Source organism: Leucopleurus acutus (assembly GCF_964270905.1).
Source record: "Leucopleurus acutus genome assembly, chromosome: 2".
In the NCBI taxonomy this organism is placed as follows: domain Eukaryota; kingdom Metazoa; phylum Chordata; class Mammalia; order Artiodactyla; family Delphinidae; genus Leucopleurus; species Leucopleurus acutus.
In genome coordinates, this window is record NC_139143.1 from 85,275,131 (window position 1) to 85,299,133 (window position 24,003).

The following is a 24,003-nucleotide window of genomic DNA, read 5'->3' on the forward strand; positions in this document are numbered from 1 at the left end:
TATCAGAGGCATAAATGGCACCAGATGTTGCGAGTCTAAAGTTCATGAAAAAGTTCTTGGTAGGAAACATCAGTTTAAGAATTGTCAGTATATAGATGATCTTAAAGCCATGAGATGGATGAGGTTGCCCAGAAGTGAGTGAGCATAGATAGACTAGAGGACCAAGGACTGGGCTATAAGGAGCAAGTTTCAAAGGATATTGAAAATGAATGACCAGCGAAGGAGAACCCAGAAAGTAATATTCTGAAAGCCATGTAATGAATATTTGTCAAGCAGAAGGGAGTAATTGTGTCAGGTGTTGCTGCATAGGTTGCATAAGTTGAGGACTGAGATAACCACTGAATCTGGCAAACACAGTAGTCACTGGTGGTCTTGACAAGGGCTGTTTCCAGGAAGTGAAGTGATTAGAGAGGGTTCTAGAGAGAATGGGAGATGTGGAGTTAATGTGGTGACAACTCTTTCAAGAAATAAAATGGGATCAGAGAAATGGAGCTGAAGCTGGAGGGAAATGTGGGTTCAAAAGGTCATTTCTTTTTTCCAAGGTGGGAAATGATGTAGCTATTATCAGATGCTACAGTTGATACAGGATAGAGATGGGACAATTGCTGGCTGATTTCCTTGAGTAAGTGGAAGAGGATAGGATCAGGTGATAGGTCCATAGACAGTTCCTTTCTTGTAACAGGAAGGTAGAATCTAGGTAGAGAGATTCAGGTAGGTTGATAGATGTGTTGGTGAGAATGTGCAGAAATTCTCTTCAATTGCTTCTCTTTTCTCAGTGAAATAGGTAGGCACTGCAATAGGTGCTGAGGAAGCACACTCTTAAAAAGCATCAAAGATCTATTAATTGCCAATTCCAGTGCACTGTTTACAGTCTCAGCCTTCAGCTTTTTCTGTTAGTGCAATGGTTTAGAGTAAGACACTTAGAACCAGACTGCTCAAATTCAGGCTCTGCCACTTGCCGTTGGCAATTTACTTGCGAGTGGCAATTTACTTTACTGCCACTTACCATTGGCAATTTACTCTCTGTGGTGCTATAATTATTAAATGAGTTAATGTGTGCACAGTGTTTAAAGTAGTGCCTGGCTTAGTAAAGGCTTGATGATGTTGATGTCAGCTATTATTTATTATACTTAAATCTTTCTTAAAATTCATTTCCCTTTGCTTCTGTTAAATATACAATCATTAATCAGATCCCACTAAATGGATCCTTTCTCCGCCCATTGCTAGTTTTCTTACCCCCTTGTGTTTGCCAAAGTTCCATTTTTAGCCCTTCTCTCATTTTTATGCTCATTCTCTCCCAAAGATTAAATTTATCACCTGCATTCAGATTTATTCAAGTTGGATATCCTAGTTATCTTTGATTCTACCCCTTCAACTAGTTATCAAATCTTGTAGACTTCTACCTAGATATTTCTTGCGTGAATTCCCTTCTTTTCATTCCCTTGCCCTCTACCTAAAGATTATCACCTTTCTACATATCAACAGCATCACGATCAGCTTCCTAGTATATCTCTTCAGCTTATATACATTACCAGACTAATCTCCTAGTTTTCCCGTACTCAAAAAACAAAACCAAAAAACTTCTTCCTTGTTATGTACCAAGTTAAGTAAAAGCCCTAACTTTTAAGACCCTCCACAATGGTTCCAATCTAACTTCCCAGTATTATCTCAAATGCCTTTCCTCCAAGGTTCCTTGGGCTCCAAACTGTTCCTTTTCCTTAAATATATCCTGTAAATTTCTATTTATAATTAATTCTGCCTAAAATATCCTCTTCTATTACCAAAATTCTACCTATCTTTCAAGAACTATCTTAAATTGCCTCTTTCAGGCACTATCTTAAGAACTATCTTAAATTGCCTCTTTCAAGAACTATCTTAAATTGCCTCTTTCAGACAAACTTCCCTGATCATTCCAACTGGATCGAATCTTTTGAACAGTAGCATTTTCTGCCCTGAATAAAATTACATGTATGTTAACTACAGAATATTGCATTGAATAACATGCAAAAGCACCCTGATTGCTAAACAGTGTTAGTTATGACTGAATTGTCTTATCCAAAAATAATTATTTGGTACCTATATTACAATGATATTGCCATTGTTCAAGATATTTCTGGAAATTCATCAAGGTAAGCCACATATAGGAAGGACAAATCAGTCCAGTAACTTTATATTTGCATTTTTTAACAAAGAAAGCTATTATCTACCTTGATCATTTCACTTAATTCTCCATGATAAATTCCAAATGACTTTTAAAGTTCTCTCCAGAACGCTACAGAGGACAAATAACTGCCGTTAACTAAAGATATAACTTCAGATTATGAAAGAAATTACTAAAGTTCACAATGTATTCTAAGTGATAACAGCATCCCAAGATAGGAATTATTCTGAGTCTAGTATTCATCTGAAAGAACACATCTGTCCCTACCACCTATTTCACAAATGAAGCAGCATGTGTAGGGACTAAGTTTGGGTTCTAGTCAAACCTGGGTTCAAATTAAACTGCATCACTTACTAGCCATAACCTTGGAGCAAATTACTTACTCTTAGCTTCAGATTTCTCACCTCTAAAATCTACTTTCCTCATAAATTTGTTCTGATAAAGGAGGCAATGCATATCGAGCACAATGCTTAATACAGTACAGGATCAGATAAATTAAAAAACCACCTGAAGTACAGGGAGTTAAGACTTAAAACAAGGATTAAGTCTCACTATGGGTACAGTAAGCCCCCTACAGACGAACCTTCAAGTTCAGAACTTTCAAAGATGCAAACATGCCCCTGTATGCCAGCTGTTGTACTGTACTACTGTACTTCTCAAGGTACTGTACTGTAAGATTCAAAATGTTTTGTTATGTATTACTTTGTGAAAAGTATTACAAACCGATTACAGTACAGCAATTGTGAATTGGGTTTTGTTGGATGTACGAACAAATTGGACTTATGAACATGCTTTCGGAATGGAATATTTTTTTTTAATTTATTTTTGCTGTGTTGGGTCTTCGTTTCTGTACGTGGGCTTTCTCTAGTTGTGGCAAGCGGGGGCCACTTTTCATCGCAGTGCGCATGCCTCTCACTATCGCGGCCTCTCGTTGCGGAGTACAGGCTCCAGACGCGCAGGCTCAGTAGTTGTGGCTCATGGGCCTAGTTGCTCTGCAGCATGTGAGATCCTCCCAGACCAGGGCTCGAACCCGTGTCCCCTGCATTAGCAGGCAGATTCTCAACCACTGCACCACCAGGGAAGCCCTGGAACTCATTCTTTTATGTAGGGAACTTACTGAACTTTATAATGAACAAAAAGACTCCTTTTAGGTCTTCAGCAAACAATACATTTTTGAAGTTGTATATAAATTATTTACACGCATATTTGTAATAAATCCTTTAATAAAAGCAAAAGCACTTACTTCTGACAATGTTTTCCCCTGGATTTGCTTAAATCACGAAATATCAATTCTCTAGCTCCTAAGTCTCACAGATATAGGCTTTTTTTTTAGGTTTCTTCCTGCTCTAGGAATTAGTAATGTCATCTGTCTGGGTTATAGTTTGCTTATCTCTAAAAAAGAGGTTGTATAGTTTTTCCTTAAGGCCTTTTGCAGTCCCTTGTCTCTTTCCACTTTTTTTATCCTAGCACTCTCTAATACTGCCTTAAAATTGGAACTCTAACTAGGGCCTGAAACAGTAACTTTTTAATTTTTAAAAATTTTATTTATTTTTGGCTGTGCCATGTAGCATGTGGGATCTTAGTTCCCCAGCCAACGATCCAAACCGTGACCCCTGCCTTGGGAGCATGGAGTCTTAATCATTGGACCGCCAGGGAAGTCCCCACATTTTTTTTAAAGAGGTTAATTTGATAACATAGAATGTTTTAACTTCTGGTCAAGTATTCATTCTGACACTACTTCCTAGTAAACTCCAATTAGCAGGGAGGAACTCTAATGGCTCCTATGTTCAATCCATTCTCAATACATCCTCAACAGGCAACATGAAATGGAACGATATTTATGGTAAGAATTTTGGACTTCTATGGATACTTATTCTGACCCAAATACTCCTAAAATCAAACCAGAAACATTAAATGCTTAAACAGAACTGCATCTTGTCAGATTCTTGGGGGTGGGTGGGAAAAAGAAATTACACATTGTCTTTTAGAAAAGGATTGGTTTCTTTAATTAGTAAAGAGAATAGGCTAAATTCCCAAATCCTATTCCCTTTTACAAACTGACCCATAACATCCTCTTTGGACTCTCCTTCTGTGTCCATTTCACCCACGACACACCTTCTCATATATTCACCCACATGAGGAACTAATTTCCTGTTAAGACTACTCAGCCAAGACCAGAAGTAATCTGTCAACCTCGTGACTATCCACTGAAGGTTAAGAGATGGAAATTCCCTCTCCCCTATCCACTTAATACCTTTTCCTTCTTCACTCTGCTCCAGGAAAACAGTATTTATCATTCTTGCTCTAAGATGAGGTCAGAAATTTCCATTATCCAATCATCCATCCATTTGTTCATCCATTTATATATTCATAAATATCAATGACAAAATTTTCTTTTTCCACAGCAATTGCTAGAAGTCTGGAGAAAAGATCACCTGAAGACCCAAACTCCAATACCTTTGAACGTGTGAAAAATATCATACCAACTTTAAAAATAACTCTTTAATCATATTCACATAAGGGGAATAAAGGGCAGCACCAGGCTGTCTGGGGAAGGAAGCAAGGTGTTCTCCCTTTGTCCCAATGTCAGCCTGGCACAGTTCTGAGATCACACACACAAGTAGGGCTGGGTTTGGAAGTAGAATAAGGGAGAGGACTGAAGAGACAAAGGCAAGAAGGGAGAGGCAAGGGCTTGCAGTAGTCTCAGTCGGTGGACTCCAACACAGATTCACTCAGCGCAAGGTCCCAGTAGTGCTCAGCCCCATGCTTTTTGAAATGCTCCCGAGCCATGTTCTCTGTAGGGCACTGTTTGAACTTCATCTCCCCAAAGCTCCGGTCTTTGGCTGTACCCTGGGAAAGAGACAAAATTTTTAATAAAAACACTGCAATTTCTAATTTAAATCAGATATAATATTCCTTTATAAAACCTAATAACACCTGTGTAGCAATGTGCCTACCTGAACATAATTTTATGGTAAAAACAATTCTAGGGACTTCCCTGGTGGTCCCGTGGGTAAGACCCCATGCTCCCAATGCAGGGGGCCCGCGTTTGATCCCTGGTCAGGGAACTAGATCCCGCATGCATGCTGCAACTAAGAAGCCCACATGCCACAACTAAAGATCCCGAGTGCCGCAACTAAGAACTGGTGCAGCCTAAATAAATAAATATTAAACAAACAAAACAAAACAAACAATTCTAACCTCCACCCCCTTGGATATTTGCTGAGTTTTCATGACTTTGTATGGGTTTGTTTTTTTGACTGAATGGAAGATGAGGAGTTCTGTGCTCTGGTGCCTGGATGGAAGAGTAAGTCAGGAAGGACTACGGAGGGTGAGATGGGATGAACTTGCCTCCCACCAGGCCTCCAAATTTGGGCATTTAAGGAGAAAGGAGTTAGAGGCTAAAAGGACTCTTTTCATAAGACTTAGTGAGACCATGTATATAAGCAGGAGGTTTTGGGGCCCAGTGACAAAGAACAATCCAGGGGTTCGGGGGAGAGAGGAATGGGAGCCAAGGGGGATAACCTGCAGACAACTACAACAGAAAGATTCAGTACTTAGTGGAACTGCATTCTCACCAAAGGGACTAGCTGCAATGGCAGTCACAAAGTGCTAGAGGCTTTCAGGGATCAGATTCCAAAAAGGAGGCTAAAGCACAACTTGGCTTATTTCTGAACCTGAGAAATAATTCCTGAGGACTCTCAGAGATAAATGGAACAGAATTTTAAAGAGGTGAAGGGGCTGGGGGATATTAAATATGCATATGGGGACTTATGAGACACAGAAACAGTTATTATGGTTATTATTACCTATTTAGTATGCATAAATTGGAGGAATCTGGGGTAAGAAGAAGGATACATGAAAAACAGTAGCAATTACCTATAGAGTGGTCTTAAAAAATGAGTGAATTGGAAGGGACTATTTCAGTAAGTGATCTTCTGTGTTGTCAGAATTTATTTTAATGAGCATTCACTACTTTGGGAGTAAAGTACTACTTTTTTTGTTTTCGGGCCATGCCGCATGGCATGTGGGATCTTAGTTCCCCGACCAGGGATCGAACTCACGCCCCCTGCAGGAGAAGTGCGGAGTCTTACCGCTGGACTGCCAGGGAAGTCCCAAAGTACTACTTCTATAATAAAGAACTAGTTACTAAATATGAGCACATTTAAAAAATAGAAGATACACACACGCATGCAACCTAGAAGAATAAAATGAAAACATTAAATCAACACAAAGGTAGAAAATATTTACAATGTATAAAATGTATTTTGGAGTGGGAATAAAAGGATTACTGCAGTACATCAGGATAAGAATGTAGTTACTGAGGAAAGAAACTTTTAATGCTTCCTGGAGAAATAGGATGATATTTTACACTTCACAAAGGGTGAATGATCCTTAGTTCACAACTTGGCCTGAACAAGCATATTCACTCATTCATTCATTCTTCAGAATAGTGTGGCTCACTAAGAAAATTTGAGGGATGAAAGAATTGTATAACCATAAAAAAATTCCATTTTAAGAGTGATTTAGTCACATTTTGCAAAGCATCATTACATAATAATCAAATTAGGTTCTCAAAATAAAACTGACAATAGGGAGAAAATAATATCCACATTTTATAGACAAAGCAACAGTTTTTGACATTAAGTGTCTTGCCCAGTTACAAAGCTAGTAAGTGATACTGCCCAGACTCCCAACTTTGTATTAAGTCTAGTACTTCTTTCACTATATCCAAAGAAAAATTCTACGATTCATTTCCCTCTTTCCAAGTCTCATATCCATGACTGTGAAATAAATAAATCGAGAATTTGTATTCTTGCCACCAGTTTCCATACTTTTCCCCAGATGGCATAAAGTATATGCCCATCAATTTAACTAAAATATAATCAGGAAGGATTTGCTGCCAAATACTTAACAATGAATTCCAAAAAGAAATACAAATTACTTAAGGGATTAGTCATTATTTAGTTTTACCATTATATTGCTCCATTTGCATAATATAAACAATCAGGAATTAGCTAAAGTCCTGCTTCAGTGTTTAATCACCTACCTCCCAGACTAGTACACATTTGTTGGTTTTCTTCACAGCTTCCTCATCAGATTCCTCATCATCTGGAAAAGACAATTAGCTAAATCTTGCTCTAGACTTAGATCAGACATCAAGATTTAGGTCCTAAACAAACAGTATTCAAGCCTACCCAAATTCTTTTAAATATCATCACCTTTTCTCATGTACTGGGATCAAATGTCTTCTGTTACTCTTTATTTCCCCCCAATTAGACTGAAATCTCCAAACAGGTAGGGAAATTAATTAATTCAACAAACATGTATTGAGGACCAATTACATGTCAAGAGCTGTGACAGGTACTGGGAATAAGGAGATAAATAAAAGAACAATAAAAACTTGTCCTAAGCACTTCAGATGCCAAAATGACAAGAGTCCATTCTCAAGGAGTTTTTAGTCTAATGAAGGAGGACAGATATAATGAATGAAAATATCTTAGGAACACTTGCAAAACAAAATAAAATATAGATCAATTATAGTAAAAAGTGTAGTTTAAGTACAAAAATAGGGAAGAAAGAAAAGTATAGAAGGGCCAAAGTTAAGAAAAGTAAGGTTCTCTGCATATGTTAAATGCTAACTCAGGTCTTCAAAGAAGGGAAGAATGAATATTGATGGAAGAAGATGGCCTGAAGGATGTCAAATAAATATACAAGATAAACTTGGGCAAAAGAATAAAAGTTTATTTTCTTGAATGAAGCAGAGAGCTTTTTTTGATCTGAAAAATATTTTTTGCTCTCAATCCTTTAAAAAACTTTTTGTCAAAAAGTTATATAATATAGACAATGCACATATGAATGCGCAGCTTGCTGAAATTTCACAAACTAAATACACTCATGTAGCCAGTATCCAGAGTCTGGGCTAACAGGGAAACCAGCTAGTAGAAAGGCCTTAAAGGACAGGCAGGAGAATAACTAATACTCATGCATATGATCATATAATAAATACTGTATGAATGTCTAGCATGCTTAAAGTCCAAATGGGTCTTTCTAAAATTCTTAAACATTATCTGGTATTTGCAAGAGTGTCAGAGAGAGGGAACAGATGAATGGACAGAGTACCATCCCACCTCCCACTTAATCCCCTCTAACCCCCATTCACCATCTCCCTTTGTGTTAGATGTCTGTTCATCCCACTTTATCCGATGCAGCATAAGACGCTTAAATTTCTTCTGGGCCTTGGGGCCTAAAAACAGAGAAGGAGAATTTTGCCAGAGTTGTGGAAGACAATGGGGTAGAAAGAACGTTTGTGTGCATTCAACGCTCAGACATTAATGTGGTAGCTGAAGCAATCCCAGGAACCACATCTTAGGTCCTTCTACTCCAATAAACACAGAAACAGAGGCCCAAGATATTAAACCCAGGTATGGCTCTAAAATACTATCTTTTTCTCCTTTCTTCCCACCATGTTAATCACTTCAAGGCCTACGGTTGCCTCAATTTTTTCAGACTCACCCCCTTCCACTACTACCACGTTGACATCCTTGTGCAGTACCACCACCCCTGTCAGGTACAGCTGCCCAGCATTGGCCTCAATCTTGAACTTCTTGGCTGGGTTGCTCAAATTTCGAACTCTGGAGAAGGGAAAGTTTAGTTATGGCTTTCATTTTAGCATCAGCAGTTGCCTGAATGGAATGGCAAATAAAAACGGATCCAAAATAGTTTTCTCTCTAAAAACAAAGGCATTTGGAGTAAGCAAATATACTAATGCTTAAAGGTAGAAATGATGAATCCAGAAGTATTTCTACTGTCTTAAACTTCTTCAAAGTCTAGCACTGTACACTTTAAAACAAATAGCAGGTAATCAAAATTTACTCTAAGAATGAAGGAGAGATATTTACCTTCATCCAAAAATATTTATATGCTAGTTGTTCTTGACAGTATAAAGACCAACAAATTCTTTGCCCTCTAGGTGCTTATAATATAAAGTAGTCACAATGCTATGCCTGAAAAATTTCTTGAAGAGTATACGAAAAACTGTCAGTGGCAATTACCCACAGTGGGTGGTCCTAAGGGATCAGAGAATAGGAAGGGGACTTTTTCAGTAAATGTCCTTCTGTATTGTTAGAATGTTTTTTATCTTAGTAAGCATTCACTACTTTTATAATAATGTGCCGTTTTTATAATAAAAGAACTAAACAGGAGCACGTCTAAACAGAAGATACACATGTACTTGACATAAAAGAATAAAATGAAAACATTAAATCAACAGAAAAGGTAGAAAATATTTACAACATGGAAAGTCCAGGGCTTCCCTAGTGATGCAGTGGTTAAGAATCCACCTGCCAATAGGGGACACAGGTTCAAGCCCTGGTCTGGGAAGATCCCACATGCCACGGAGCAACTAAGCCCGTGCGCCACAATTACTGAGCCTGAGTGCCTAGATCCTGTGCTCCACAACAAGAGAAGCCACAACAAGAAGACTGCGCACTGCAATGAAGAGTAGCCCCCACTCGCCGCAACTAGAGAAAGCCCGCGCAGCGACGAAGACCCAATGCAGCCAAAAATAAAAACAAATAAATAAATCAAAAATAAATAAATAAATAAAGTCCACTTTGGAGTGGGAATAAAAGGATTACTGCAATACATTAGGATAAGGATATAGTTAACTGAGGAAAAAGACTTTTAATGCTTCCTTAAAAAATAATATTTTATGCTTCATAAAGTATGAATGATCCCTAGTTCACATCTTGGCCTGAATAAGCATATTCGTTCATTCATTCTTCAGAACTAGTATTAGTTCACTAAGACCTCAGAGACAGAAGACTAAGTTTTTAACCCTCACCAATGAAAAAGATCTACTAGCTCTTGATTTACACTAGGGTCGTTAGAAGAGAGTAGAGCTGCTATTAGGTATGCTTTACACCAGTGATTCTGCCTCAATCACCTGGAAAATGTTTTGGTATTTCTAAGGAAAAGGCTGGCCCAGTTTGGACACCTACCTATAAACAGATATGTGTACCCCCTGTGAAATGTCTTCTTTAAGCTTTTTAATTTTCTTGACCTTTCTCTGTTCTGCTGTAAGTTTTCGGGCAGCGTTGGCCTCTTCATGCGCTCTGTCGTGACAGGAAGGACATCCACAAGTGAGAAAGGCATTGAAGATCAGAGGCAGGGCTGAGGGAAAGAGAGAGCAACGGAGAACTCTCCCCTCCCTCCAAATATGGATCCCCCAGAAGAGTCTGGGAAAGGTACTTGCCCTGGGTTTCCACCCAATCCCATGGCACTTACTTCTGTCTTTTTGCCATCTGAGCTCTGACATGGGCTTCTACCTTCGTGGGGTCTTGAACAGCTTCTGTTCCTAATACTCGCATCAAATTTGAAATTCTTACTGCAGTGAAGAGATGATAGAAATCAATCTCGTAAGTCATTACTCCAGCTAGGATAACCTGTCAATCTCTTCTCTACTAATTCATATCATTCATCTATTTCAAATCTCTGCTCAAAACTCACCTCCTCCAAATACTCTTACCTTGAAAGCCCATCCAATTAATTCAGCATTTGAGGGAGGTCACATAATTAATCTAAATAACTGGTATGCATTTATTCACATTGTTTGAAAATTTACGAAAGACAAGGAACTTAATTTCTTTGGCATTTTTTTTTCCTTTTTTTTCTTTTTTTTTTTTTGCGGTACTCGGGCCTCTCACTGTTGTGGCCTCTCCCGTCGCGGAGCACAGGCTCCGGACGCGCAGGCCCAGCAGCCATGGCTCACGGGCCTAGCCGCTCCGCAGCATGTGGGATCTTCCCGGACCAGGGCACGAACCCGTGTCCCCTGCATCGGCAGGCGGACTCTCAACCACTGCACCACCAGGGAAGCCCTTTGGCATTTTTCACTCTCATCATAGCATTTAGTGAAAGATCCTATACATAACAGTGCTCACTCAAAATATTACTGATAATGGAAACTACAGGAGTGAGGTTTTTTAAACTGCATTTTCATTTTTCAAACATTTAAGAATTATGTACATAGCAACTCTATGCAAATACTCCAACTACTATCTTCATGAATTTCAAGCCTATTATTCTTCCAGGAGTATAGGAATGTTTTATGGTCAATATTAGTTAAAAAAAAAAAAAAGCCTTAAATGACATCTACAATGACTATGTTGACCTGTCTTAATAAGCAAAGACAATAGAAAATTTAGGAAAGGAAAAACCAATGAATGATTCTGAGAAACAAAAAGCACCCAAATATAGAGAGATGCTAAAGTTCCTCTAGAATGACAGAGATAAACTCGTCACCCTTTCTTCCCTGCCTCTAAGATACGTACCTTTGGGTTCTGGAGGAGGCATCAGGCCTAGCCTGACTTTCTCTTGTAGCTCCTTCTGTGCTTCCCTCCTTGTTTGCCTTCGAAGTTTCTTCTGTTCCTTCTTGGTCAGATATACCCCCAGAGTAACTGGTGTGTCATTGTCGACTGTCAGGCAGAGAAATGAATGTACCAAAGCAATAAGCATATTAGAGGGATACAGGTGAATATCAATCACATTAAAAGAAACTTTACAGCAACATGGATTGACCTAGAGATTGTCATAGTGAGTGAAATAAGTCAGATAGAGAAAGACAAATATATGATATCACTTATATGTGGAATCTGAAAAAAGGGTATAAATGAACTTATCTACAAAACAGAAACAGAGTTACGGATGTAGAAAACAGACTTATGGTTACCAGGGGGTAAGCGGGAAGGGATAAATTGGAAGACTGGGATTGACATATACACACTACTAATATGAACCTACTGTATAGCACAGGGAACTCTACTCAATACTCTGTAATGGCCTATATGGGAAAAGAATCTAAACAATAGTGGATATCTGTATATGTGTAGCTGATTAACTTTGCTGTACGCCTGAAACTAACACAACATTGTAAATCAACTATACTCCAATTAAGATTAAAAAAAAGAAAAAGAAAGGACCTCTAGTTTGCTTTTAGTTAATTTTAGGTCGTGATAATGGTATTATAGTTATGTCTTTAAAAAGCATTCTTTTTTTTTAAAATTTATTTTTGGCTGCCTTGGGTCTTCACTGCTGCTCGCAGGCTTTCTTTAGTTGCGGCGAGTGGGGGCTACTCTTTGTTGCAGTGTGAGGGCTTCTCATTGCAGTGGCTTCTCTTGTTGCGGAGCACGGGCTCTAGGCACATGGGCTTCAGTAGTTGTGGCTCGCAGGCTCTAGAGCGCAGGCTCAGTAGTTGTGGTGCACGGGCTTAGTTGCTCTGCGGCATGTGGGATCTTCCTGGACAAGGGCTCGAACCCATGTCCCCTGCACTGGCAGGCGGATTCTTAACCACTGCCCCACCAGGGAAGCCCCTCAAAAGCATTCTTATCTTTCATGAGTAATGTTCTAACTTGTTTTTCTTTAAGCAGTTGAACCCTTTTATAAACTGAAATGTGACAAATACAGAAAACAAAATTAGAGCTGCTCAGGCTGCTCTGTGTGAGGATTTGGAGTAGGTGGGGGGTATCCAGAATCCCACTTGGATCCTACTTATTGAACCTCAACGTGCCTATGGAATACAATTTGAAAACCACTGGCCAACATTAGGAAATTTATAATTTAAGAGTCATAGGGATTGGGAAAAATCTTCTGAGCTCCCAAAGCAGATTTACTCAATTTGTTAAAACAAATAAAATCCCCCACTTTCTTCTAATGATTCATGCTGATGACAGCTAAGTACATTCTGATTAAGTATAATTCAATGATTATTATTCTTTTATTATCACAGGGTCTCAATCTATTTTTATGAACTTATTAGAGATACTGGCAAGCAAATTTACCGAGTAAATTTACTGAGTAAAAACTAACCTCCTCTATTCATCTCAAATTTGATGAAAATGTTAAAATCTTCTGTGATTGCTTAAGAGGGAATATCAGTATTATCTCTACATATGAGGAAATTCTGTATTATAAGTGATTTACCCAAGGGATTCAGCTAGTTCACAGCCACAACTAAAACCCATCTCTTCTGACTGAGCCAATAGACTTTCACTACAAAAATGATAAAGAGAAAGGCTGAAGAAAAAGAAGATTGAAGAGGGCCAGGAGTTTAATGGTGGTGTACTAGAGTTGGGAGTCAACACTATGGCAAAAGCCCAATTTGTAATATACATCAGTGAGGCCATCTATAGATTAGACCTCAATGCTCTACAGCTGCACTGTTCAACACTGTAACCACTAACTACATGTACTATTTAAATTTAAATTAAAATTGAATAAAATTAAAAATTCAGTCCCTCAGCTGTATTAATGCAACTTGGTTTTCAAGTTCTCAATAGTCATGTGTGCACAGCAGCTATAGTATAGACAGCCCAGACAGAGAACATGCCCATTATCACATAAATTTCTATTGGCTAATACTTCTCTAGAGCTTTGATTGAGTAATCTCTACATTACCTGGAGGGTTGAGCTGGGCTGGATGTTCAACAAGATTCGTGATTCCAAAATAATCTTCTCTCTTGGGATTTTCCTCTGTACTAAAATTGGAGGAAGAAGGGAAAACAGGATATGTGGGTAGAGATGATTCCAAGAGAGAGGGAATCTCAGAAACACAATGAAAAAATCCACCCCCCCATAATGCATTCTAGAACTTTTTACAGTATTTGCATGTCTATAATATGTAATATATTACTTATAATTTTCAAGATGACAAAATGGTCCCACTAAGGTTGGATGCACTCTCTACACCAGTCATTGTCAACCTTTTTTTTCTACCCTAACACCCCTGATGGACACTTATTCTCTCATTAGTAACAATAATTCGCTGGGACAGAGGCTGACAAAGGAAGCATAAGGAAAGGCTGAGACAGTCTCCTAAAGCCATGTATCAGAATAATGGAGCAGATATGATTGAAGCTTGCCAAATGTTTCTTATACGCTTTATTTATCATTCTCTCCCCCATCAACTAAGAATCCTTGCTCTATTCTAGGACTGGATCTTTAAGAAATGTAAACACCTATTATAAGTAGCAAAAGAAGATAATTAAGAAAACAAATATGGTAAAAACAAATAACAATGTATAACAAAGCAAGCAGAAATTTTACAGATTTGTATAGATTATTTAGACTATATGTGCCCAATCCTCCTACATCAACCGAAAAAACTAAAACAACCCATACAACATATTCTTTACAAATATATGAGCTTGTATATGGTTATCTATCTTCCTTGGATTTAAATTTTTTACTTAATGCACAAGTACCATCTTTCCCATTAAAACTCTAGCCTTATGAAAAGGTATTAACCAACAAACTCACAGGTCAAAGCCATTGGGGATGATATAAGAGTCCCACCACTCAATTTCAGGGACATCACCTTCCTTCAACTCCTTCTTAGGAGCAATGAGGGCCAGCCTAGTTGAAGTATGAATGCCTGTTTTTCGAGCTGCCTGTGAGATCTCTGCCTGCAGCTTCTCCAGTTGAGCCTAAAGACAAGACAAGAAGATAAATTGAAGTCAAAGAAAACAGGGAAGTAGTAGAATCCCAAACTTTAAAACACTCCCTTGTTGAACTCTTTACATCTAATGCAACAAATTCATACTTTCTGAAAGCTTAGAAAAAGGAGCTGTTCTGCTTTACTTTATCCTTTACTTGGTTGATTTACATACATTTCACTCTCATCACTAGCCCTTTACCCCACAGTGCCTGCCTGCAGCAAATATGCAGAAATGGAATTTTATGAAAAACCTCATTCTGAGAGGATGAAAACAAGAAGGTAAAAGTCATCAAATATACAGTCAATCAAACTATCCAAGTGTGTGGACTGTCTGCAGTAAATTTTAACACCAGGCTAGCTTTCATTAGTTGCCCTGAGGGTTCTCAACGGTTTCCCTCCACTGACCGTTTATGTGGAGAATTTTCAAATTCAATTTTATTTCTACCTAAGTAGAATGTAAGTAACTGAGAAGACAAATCAGCTAAAAATCAAGTATTCCAGGAAAAAATATAGTATTTTAAAAATTACTCATTGCTTTACTACTTGTTTATCTAATTGCCAAAAACATAGAGAACTGAGTTGACGGTTATTTCAGGACTATATTCAATTTCCTTTGTCACCTTCCTAACTTCTTCAAAATTCTAGATTATATTCTAAGCCAGATACCTTTGTCCGTAATCGCTGGGCAATCTTTTCAAATTTGCCCTTGTCGTGGAATTTAAAAGTGCGTCTCTGGCGCTGGGAAGGGGCAATTGAGACTCGGGGGTCAAAAAAGGTATTAGACTCCATGTCTTCTGATGGCTTTTCTTTTAGCTGTTGCTTGAATTGTTCCCTCTTCACAGCCCGAATATTGGCCTTCAGAGTAGGCATACGGTGTGTCAGCTCAATTTCCTTGCCGGTTGCATCTACAGTTCGACCTTGTTCATCAAGAATCAGTGGTGTAGGTTTAGTTTGATCTTTTAACTCCACCTTCCTGAAAAATAGCCCACAAAGGAATAAATCCCATTTGGAACAATAAGTCAAGCAAAAAAAAAAAACAAGCTGAAAATAAAAAACAGGGCTTCCCTGGTGGCGCAGTGATTAAGAATCCGCCTGCCAATGCAGGGGACACAGGTTCAATCCCTGGTCCAGGAAGATCCCACATGCTGCGGAGCAACTAAGCCCATGCGCCACGACTACTGAGCCTGTGCTCTGGAGTCTGTGAGCCCCAACTGCTGAGCCCGCGTGCCTATGCTCAACAAGAAAAGCCACCACAATGAGAAGCCCGCACAGCGCAATGAAGAGTAGCCCCCGCACAGCAACGAAGACCCAACACACAGCCCAAAAGAAATAAAATTTAAAAAAAAAAAAAAAAGGAAAAATCAAAACCCAACAAAGACAACTAGGTTACAAAATTCTAAGGAACATAAACCCATCAGTGAATAATAACATCTTGACTGAAACTATCAAACTGGACAGTTGAGTATAGAGTACAATCAGATGAAATGAACTTATAAATTACAATGGTAAGAAATAGGAATCATATTTTCCTTTACTCCTTAATTCTTGAGTCAGACAGGGGATGGCAAACCAATTAAGGTGTTAAAAATGAAGTCTATCACCTTTATCCAGTTGTAGAGAACTCTCAGATCTGGTCTCACTCAATGTGGTTTAATGGATATAGTTCTGACCTAGGATCCAGGAAACCTGGCTCTATTCCTAGCTCCAATGTTAGAGGAATAATCTTAACTTCAGTTCTACCAATTGTAAAAAGAAGATAATTAAACTCTGCAACAAGGTGACCAAGAGAATAAATTCAATTGGTATTTATTGAGTATATGTAAGAAATATGAAACTGTCTAAGAAATTATTTAAGTTCCTTGCAAGAAGAGGATCAATAACATTCAAAGGTATTTATTGCTTCTCAAGCTTCAGAAACGAGTTCCATGAAACAGATACTCACGGGGGAGCAATGCCCATAGCATGGAGATTGGCCAGGCCCACCATGTTAGCATTGCCGATGAGCCCTGGCTTCAGTGCCAGCTGGGCTTGGATGCGGGCTTGTAGTTCAGCTGCTTTCCTTGCCTTCTCAATGGCATCATTCATGAAAGTGGCGGCCTGGGAGGGCTGAATAGTGTTGCCAATTGGAAGTCGCTCTGGTTGGGAGGAAGAAGGAGTCTTTGGCTGTGAGACAGAGAAAAAGAAATCAGAATCAGAAAAATTAGACAGACAGGCAGATCTCCCCCGACCGCCCCCCGCCAACCCGCCACAGAGTGGTAGACTGTGGTAAATTGGGGGTGGAACATGCAGTCATCTTCTGGACTCTCATTTGAGTGGGTGGCAAGAAATTCTGTGCTAAAGATTCTTATTTTCAGAGAAATCTGGTTACAATACCTGAGGCGTAGGGGGGCTAATGAAACTTAGTTGTTTTTTCCTTTCCTCGATTTGCCGTGTTGCTGCCTCCATCATCTGTTTGATCTGCTCTCAGTGGGGGAAAAAGTTGAAAAACTGTTAACATCTTTTTATTTCTCTCATACAGGTTCCTAAACTCAAAGGGCTTTCAGGTTTAGAGAACAAAAAATTTTTGAATGACCCCATCATATTCTGCTTGTACCATAGGCTAGAAAATGTAATAAAGATAAGCATACACAGCTGAGCACTGGAATTTTTCAACCTATCTTCCCAAGGCAGGATTGGCATGTTAAGTATTGATAGTAACATAGCTTGCTAATTACGACTCTGCAGTCAGGGAAACCTGAGTTTGAATCTTAACTCTGCCATTTAATGCTTGTGTGACCTTGAACACGGTATTTAATTTCTAAACCTCCAAGTGTCTAAAAGGGATAAAAATGGTACCTACCTTACAGGGCAACTTTGAACATTTAGAAAATGCATGCAAAACTGACAGAACCCATAAACATTATTACACTTTAAAAAAAAAATCACCTATTTGTCCCTGAGTTCCTAGTTTGGGTAACGGGAGCCAACAATGTGAAGACTTACTTCCTAATCTCTGCAAATACTTTCCTCTGCCCTAAAGAAGTTCAGAATAATAAGCTTTGAGGACATGATCAAATAACTCTTCTTGAATTTTCCAGGAGTCCTGTGTCAAGGCGCTTCAAGATATTTAAAAAAAATTATTTTAAACATTTTTTTGAATAGGTGGTATATTTACATAGTTTAAAATGCAAAAAAGTACAAAAAGGTATACTGTGAATTCTTCCACCCCATTTTCTATAAAAAAACATCACCATCAGTTTCTTTCCTTTCAGAAATATCATATATAATATGCAAATCCATCCATCCACCCACCCATCCATATATATGTATATATTCTATTTCTCCTGTAACAAATTTTAAGTGGTACAAGAAATATTTACTACTTACATAGTATCAAAATTTTTTGTTTTTGTTTTTGTTTTGTTTGTTTGTTTTTTGTTTTTTGGTGGTACATGGGCCTCTCACTGTTGTGGCCTCTCCCTTTGCAGAGCACAGGCTCTGGACGCGCAGGCTCAGCAGCCATGGCTCACGGGCCCAGCCGCTCCACGGCATGTGAGATCTTCCCGGACCGGGGCACGAACCCGTGTCCCCTGCATTGGCAGGTGGACTCTCAACCAATGCGCCACCAGGGAAGCCCCCAAATTTTTTAACAGTGCCCATTTTAAATACACAGATAATTCCTATTAAAAACATACAAAGTGAACTCAAAATTATTTAAGTGGATTATATCTTTTCTGTGTTATAGTATTTGGAAATACTTCTCTGCCATCATGTTACGTTCTAATCATTTCAATAATTTTCTTACTGACACAGTGAGGTAGATATTTGGGCAAATGATGTACGTAACACACCTTCCTTGCCACATAATAGGTGCTCAGTAAATGCTATTTCAAAAGCCTTCAACTGGAATACTCCTGGTTAAACCAAGAAATGATGAAACATAAAGCAGGACATAAAATTTTTCCAATGCTAACAATTAATTCAAATTAAGGCCACGATAAATCTGGACCCATCCATCTCTTACTTCTTCAACTCTCAAAACCACCGCTTCCAGTTCTTAATTACTAACCTGGAGCTTAGTCAGCATGCCAGGACTCTCTGAGGGAGGCCCAGGGATTACTTCTGGCTCCTCTTCCACCTCCTCAAAACGGGGTATCCGTCGCTTTTTTACTCCTGATGATTCCTTGGAGATCTCAGAGTCATCACCAAACACTTCCTAAGGGAACCCAAGATGAAAGAAGAGTTGTATCCCTGCCCATGGGAGAAGGGAAGAATAATCCTAGTCCTTATCAGCATTTTGTGGCTTTTCCCAGAGTCTTCTAGACCCTCCACCAAATGGACCATCTCACCCATCTCAACTTCATTATTCTCCTACTCCAGTCAAACAAATTTCATCCCATGTGCTTATAAATGTTCCTATCCCAAGGTCTTTGCACATCTTACTGCCCACATTTGTAATGATCTCCCTCAACTTTTCCCCCAGTCCAAATCCTGCCTAAAACTCACCTCCTCCAGGAAGTTTTTCTCATTAATAATCTCAACCCACTCTGATCAAACTGTTGTTTCACATCCTTTTAGCGCTTAAGAGCTTGGTTCATATTAAGTAAAATTACACTGCTGATATTCTGTTTGCCAAGTGTTAAGTCTTTCAATGTTAGTACGTACTTTCTCCCAACTAGTGTCTAAGCTCTTCCAGGACAGGGGCTTTCTCTCTTTTTCAGTATTCCCCAATAACACTTTGTTCTCATCAAACAATGGGAACTCAAATATGTTGACTAATTTGCAAGGTGAACTTAACAGGACCAAGAGTGGCCAACTGGAAGGGACAATGGGAAAAAGCAAATGTACACACCGGTGGTAGGCTTTGGGTGACATCCCCTCTTCACTAGGAGGGCTCGTGTTTTGCAAGGACATATCCTCGGCCAGGGGCGAGCGCTTCCTGGAACTCCTACAGTTCAAGAAAAAGGACTCTCCCATAATATATTGTGTGGGGTGGGGACTGAATGGACCAAAATGGGACCCGAATCCCAAGGCTATCTAGATACCTCCTTCAAGAAACCATTTTTATTAATCCCACCCAATGTAGTCACTTTATTCACAGCAGGCCATCAGCACTTATACAGTAGCACGCCCTATCAAAACATAATCTTCACTCTACAGATCTGTGTATACTATGCATCAAGCATTCCCCCTTAAATGTAACAAAATTCAACAAAGTCTGAAACTCTATAGTCAACCCTAAAATTTACATGAAACTGCTACTCAGATTTCATAATTTGTGACTGTATTTTGTTGTGCCCTCCCATCCCCCAACCCTTAAACTGCAAATTCCTTTAAGGCAAGGACTATCTTTCATTCCTCTGATAACCCTACAAAACCCTAAACACAAAAAAGCACACAAATCTCTATTTCTCTTGGTTCCACAGCCTGGCCAGGGACCAAGCAGACACTGCTTATTCACTCTTGTGCCTCAGGAAAAGCAAAAGGATAGCCAGGATATCAAAAGCACTTTGGAAGGTTTTTGATGGGAGTCACAGAAAAGATTTTTTTTTTAAGAGACAGACAGAGGAAAGAGATAGATCAGCTACTTGACACTGCTAATATTGAAAGAGGCCATGACCAATCAGCAACTATAGGATAAAAACAGAAGGAGGTAAGGAAGGTAATGATGGTCCCTTTAAGTATTCCACTCATGGGGCCAGAGGACTGGCAATATGCTATGTGGAAAACAGTAGGCTCTCAAGACACACAGTAAAAAATCAATTGCTGTTAGGTGTCCCATCTAGAAGTCCATTGCAGAGTAATATCTCTAAAGGACCAACAATGAGGTCTATGGCTCAGGTAGCAGTGAAGTCACACTCTGAAGCAATCTATTAGGCCTCAAGTAAATCAAAGCATAAAATCTTAGAGCAATCAATTTATTGAAAAAAAAGAAAAAGAGAGAGACTTAGGGAAACATGAGAACCAAAACTCCTAACTGTATATGAAAAAGGACAAAGCTACCTACTGCTTCCTTGGAACGATTCAACCCATGAACTTAGGTAGTTCATCACCATAAGATGGTGATAATACACGTTCACCCCCTCTACTTCAATGTCTAAGTACCTCTCCTAAATATTAGGTATTCTAATAGTGGATATTAAAGTGTGAGCCAGGTAAGCTCAGCAACTTTGTTACCATTCAGAACACTCCAAGCTCGTCAGATAGTTAACTGTAACCTACCTTTAGCTCTCGTTTTCTGCTCCTGTCACTGCTGGACTTGGAATGCCTAGAGCTTCGGCCTTCCTCCACAGCCTCAAACAGTTTGTCCACAAATCGGAGAGTAGAATCATCAAGAAAAGGTTTCAGATGGTCTGGCAAGAAAAAAAGAGGTGGTAAGGTTGAAAACGTAAAAGTACTTAGTCCAATACTAGGCACACAACAGATGCCAACACTGGAATTTTATCCCTAAGAGGGAGAGAAATGCTTTCTTAAGTTCTTTGTAGGATTCTCATACATTCTCTTACACTGAATGACCTTGCCCCACGAGATAAAAATAGTTATAATTTTTTGGCATAGGAAGTAGCATAGCCAGAGTAACCTGTTTAGGCTGAGCATCAAAGTTTAAGATGAATAACCACTCTAACTTTTCCCAAACAGCAGTTGGAGGAGACTACCTTAACAAAATCTGCCTTCCTCAACATTTTTCATGTATTTTATAGAGACTTCTATATGTTTAGATGTCGATCTGAATCTGAATATACCCATCTGACTTTAGTATATTTCCTAAGTAAATATAATTTAGGTAACTCAGTGCAGTGGTCAAAGGAAATCAGTCTGAGATTCAAAATATGTCACAAATAGTATAAAAAATAAAAAATAAGAGAAAAAGCAATATTAATTATTTAGGCTATTTCCATTATAATGCAAGAGAAACTGTGGCCTGACCTTTTTTTAGACACTCACAACAGAGAGAATTTTGGGGAAGTTCAAAGCAGTATTTGGGGTCATCCTACATGTTAAGCCAGAAGTTTCAGAAAGGTACATACCAGCTGCCTTCTTCTTGTCCATGCCCTTCCCCACGCAGTTCAGTGCTGCTGTGACCACTGTGGGCTCTGAGAAACCCAGCACCCTCTTCACTGTCTTCTCTATCCATGGTTTCAGCTCATCCAGCTCCCTCTTAGACAGTGCCATTCTTCAGGAAAAGGAGGATAGCTCAAAATAGGATTGAATACTGCACCTAAAAAGAAACCAGTAAAGCGTTAAGTTAGAGGACAGGAGAAGATTAAAATAACCCCAGGCAACAGTAAGTATATCAGGAATGCCTTCCCCACCTCTATTCTCAATCCTAGGCAAGTTCTTCTCCTCCATTTCAAGCCAAATACTTTCCCTACAACTCATACTTCAAAACAGAAAGGACTACATTCTGTTTGATTTTTAACCCTAACTCAGTAAGTATCAGTGGATCAGTGAAACCTGTGGAATAAACAAGCAAACCTTGGGAATAACCTAGTCTGAGAAATGAGTCCTAGCTTCTTTTTTGATTCTGTCATATTCAACAAGGACTGGCAAGCATATAACATGAAAACAAGACTGAAAAAGCCCACTCAGAGCCCAGCCATTCTATTCTTCCTACTTCTGGGCAAGCATTCCTTAACCCAGGCCTTCTTTTAAGGGACACAAATGAGAGGGCTTATCCAGGTCAGTCATCCTATATTAAAACTCATAATCCTTAAGACTGTTCTATCACATTTCTCTGTACTCATATTCATCCCAGTGGGAATTCTGTACCTAGATACTTTTCTCTCATGTTCTACAGGGTCTCTGTCATAACTAATCCCTCAGTTCAGAAAAGATTACCCTCGTTTTGGATGTACTCTCTCTCTTTTCACCTTTATTCTACTTTTTAGCTTAATAGAGAAAACACCATCGTAAAAGACTCTACAACAATCTTTAATTTGTTGTTTAATGTAAGTTAGTACAGTTCTTAAATTTTATTCATGTTTACGTTTTTATCTCCTACTTAAATCTCAAAACTCTTCATGAGCATAAAGAAAATTTTTATTTCCCTGATTTTCTCCATATTGCCTAAAAGTCAATAAGCTAGACTGACCTCAATTCCAAGCTAACCTCCTCCCAGCAGTGCCACACATCAGGGTCCAATCTGGGATTCAATCTTTTAAGATGTTTTAAGACATCTTTTCTCCTATAAGGTACAGTCTGATTATCTTCTACATTTCTGGCAGGTTTATCCTCTATAAGAACTGTTGCTAAATAGTGTATTTAATTTTGGTATAACCATATGAAGCAAGTAGATTAAAGTCATGAAACTACGAGTGAAAGATTTTGTGCCTCAGTGACACGTTATATGAATACAGTGGCTCTATTTACCCATCATGAGATAGCAGTAGAGCCTATCAATCTCAACATGTGCATTGCTCAAAAGCATATTCAGACACCACAGAGAATGAAGAGCTCACACCGAGTTCTACCATTTACCAGCCTTCTGACAAGTAATTCCTCTCAGACTGGGTTCACTCATCTTACAAAATGAGGACGACTGCCATTCCTATATAGCACTTAATTCATTCAATAACTATTGATTGCATAACTAATTCTATCAGATGAAATGTGTGCCCAAGCACCATATGAACAAATGTACTCAACTTCAACCCATTCTTCCATAAGATAACGTGCAAACTAAACAGCCAGTGGCCAAAATAAAAGTTCCAAACGGTAACTAGCTTTGTCACGAATCAAATATTCAACAATAACTGCGTGGAGCGGGGCTGGGGTGGGGTGTGGTTATGGTGTGGAAGGAGAGGAAGGCAGAATGATCTCTGAATGAGCTGGGAGCAGGTTCTAATCCTCTGAAGCATTTCCTTACTCGGTGCTCTCCTTTGCTACAAGTCCAATTTCCTCCCTGAAACCCCCATTCTTCTCTTTTTGCTCTTTCCGTCTCTCTGACCCGCCCCCAACCCAGCCTCGTTCTACCCCAACTCCTCATCTCAGAGGTAGTCTCCTCAGCTCGTCCCTTTCCCGCCCCCGCCCTTTTCCTCTCAGCAATCTCATTCCAACCCGTTCTCCCACAGAACTTGTTCTTTTCTCAGCTTCCTTTCCACTGAACCTTCCCGCCTCTGTCCTCCCCTTGGATTGAACCCTAGCCCCAGTCACTAGGACGCGAGGATACCCTCTCCGGGCCCGGGGCCACTACTCACCTCACTAACTTCAGCCCCTGAGACGGAGCCCGAACGTTACACCGGAACCGGAAACCTTCTGACCGCCCTATGGCCTGCCGTCGCTACTGCCACTGCCGCCGCCACGCCGCGGTCCCACAGCACGTGACGAGGGAGGGCGGGGCCGCCAATTCGCGCAGCCGTAGTGGGTACTT

At 39.4% G+C, this 24,003-nt stretch overlaps 1 protein-coding gene across 1 annotated transcript; it reads right to left on the reverse strand.

Annotated features, from left to right (window-relative positions):
* Nucleotides 1-4,743: 4,743 nt before the first annotated feature.
* Nucleotides 4,744-23,875, reverse strand: PRPF3 (pre-mRNA processing factor 3). Its single transcript, XM_082833685.1, has 16 exons — nucleotides 23,831-23,875; nucleotides 21,662-21,852; nucleotides 20,856-20,986; nucleotides 18,703-18,849; nucleotides 17,028-17,111; nucleotides 16,597-16,817; nucleotides 15,321-15,627; nucleotides 14,477-14,643; nucleotides 13,616-13,695; nucleotides 11,494-11,637; nucleotides 10,451-10,550; nucleotides 10,165-10,278; nucleotides 8,678-8,796; nucleotides 8,325-8,408; nucleotides 7,212-7,273; nucleotides 4,744-5,011 (listed from the first exon to the last, which is right to left on the reverse strand). Exons 2-16 carry the CDS (start codon nucleotides 21,804-21,806, stop codon nucleotides 4,865-4,867), a joined length of 2,052 nt encoding a protein of 683 aa, XP_082689811.1. The 5' UTR covers nucleotides 21,807-21,852; nucleotides 23,831-23,875; the 3' UTR covers nucleotides 4,744-4,864.
* Nucleotides 23,876-24,003: the final 128 nt, after the last annotated feature.

Bases quoted from the DNA above. Each gene is read 5' to 3' on its own strand.
- PRPF3 (XM_082833685.1), bottom strand. From the start codon at position 21,806: ATGGCACTGTCTAAGAGGGAGCTGGATGAGCTGAAACCATGGATAGAG. The intron at 17,112-18,702 runs GTTAGTAATTAA...CACTGAGAGCAG, and splicing joins GCATGCTGACTAAGCTCCAG to ATCAAACAGATGATGGAGGC. The intron at 5,012-7,211 runs GTAGGTGATTAA...TCTCTTTCCCAG, and splicing joins AATGTGTACTAGTCTGGGAG to GGTACAGCCAAAGACCGGAG.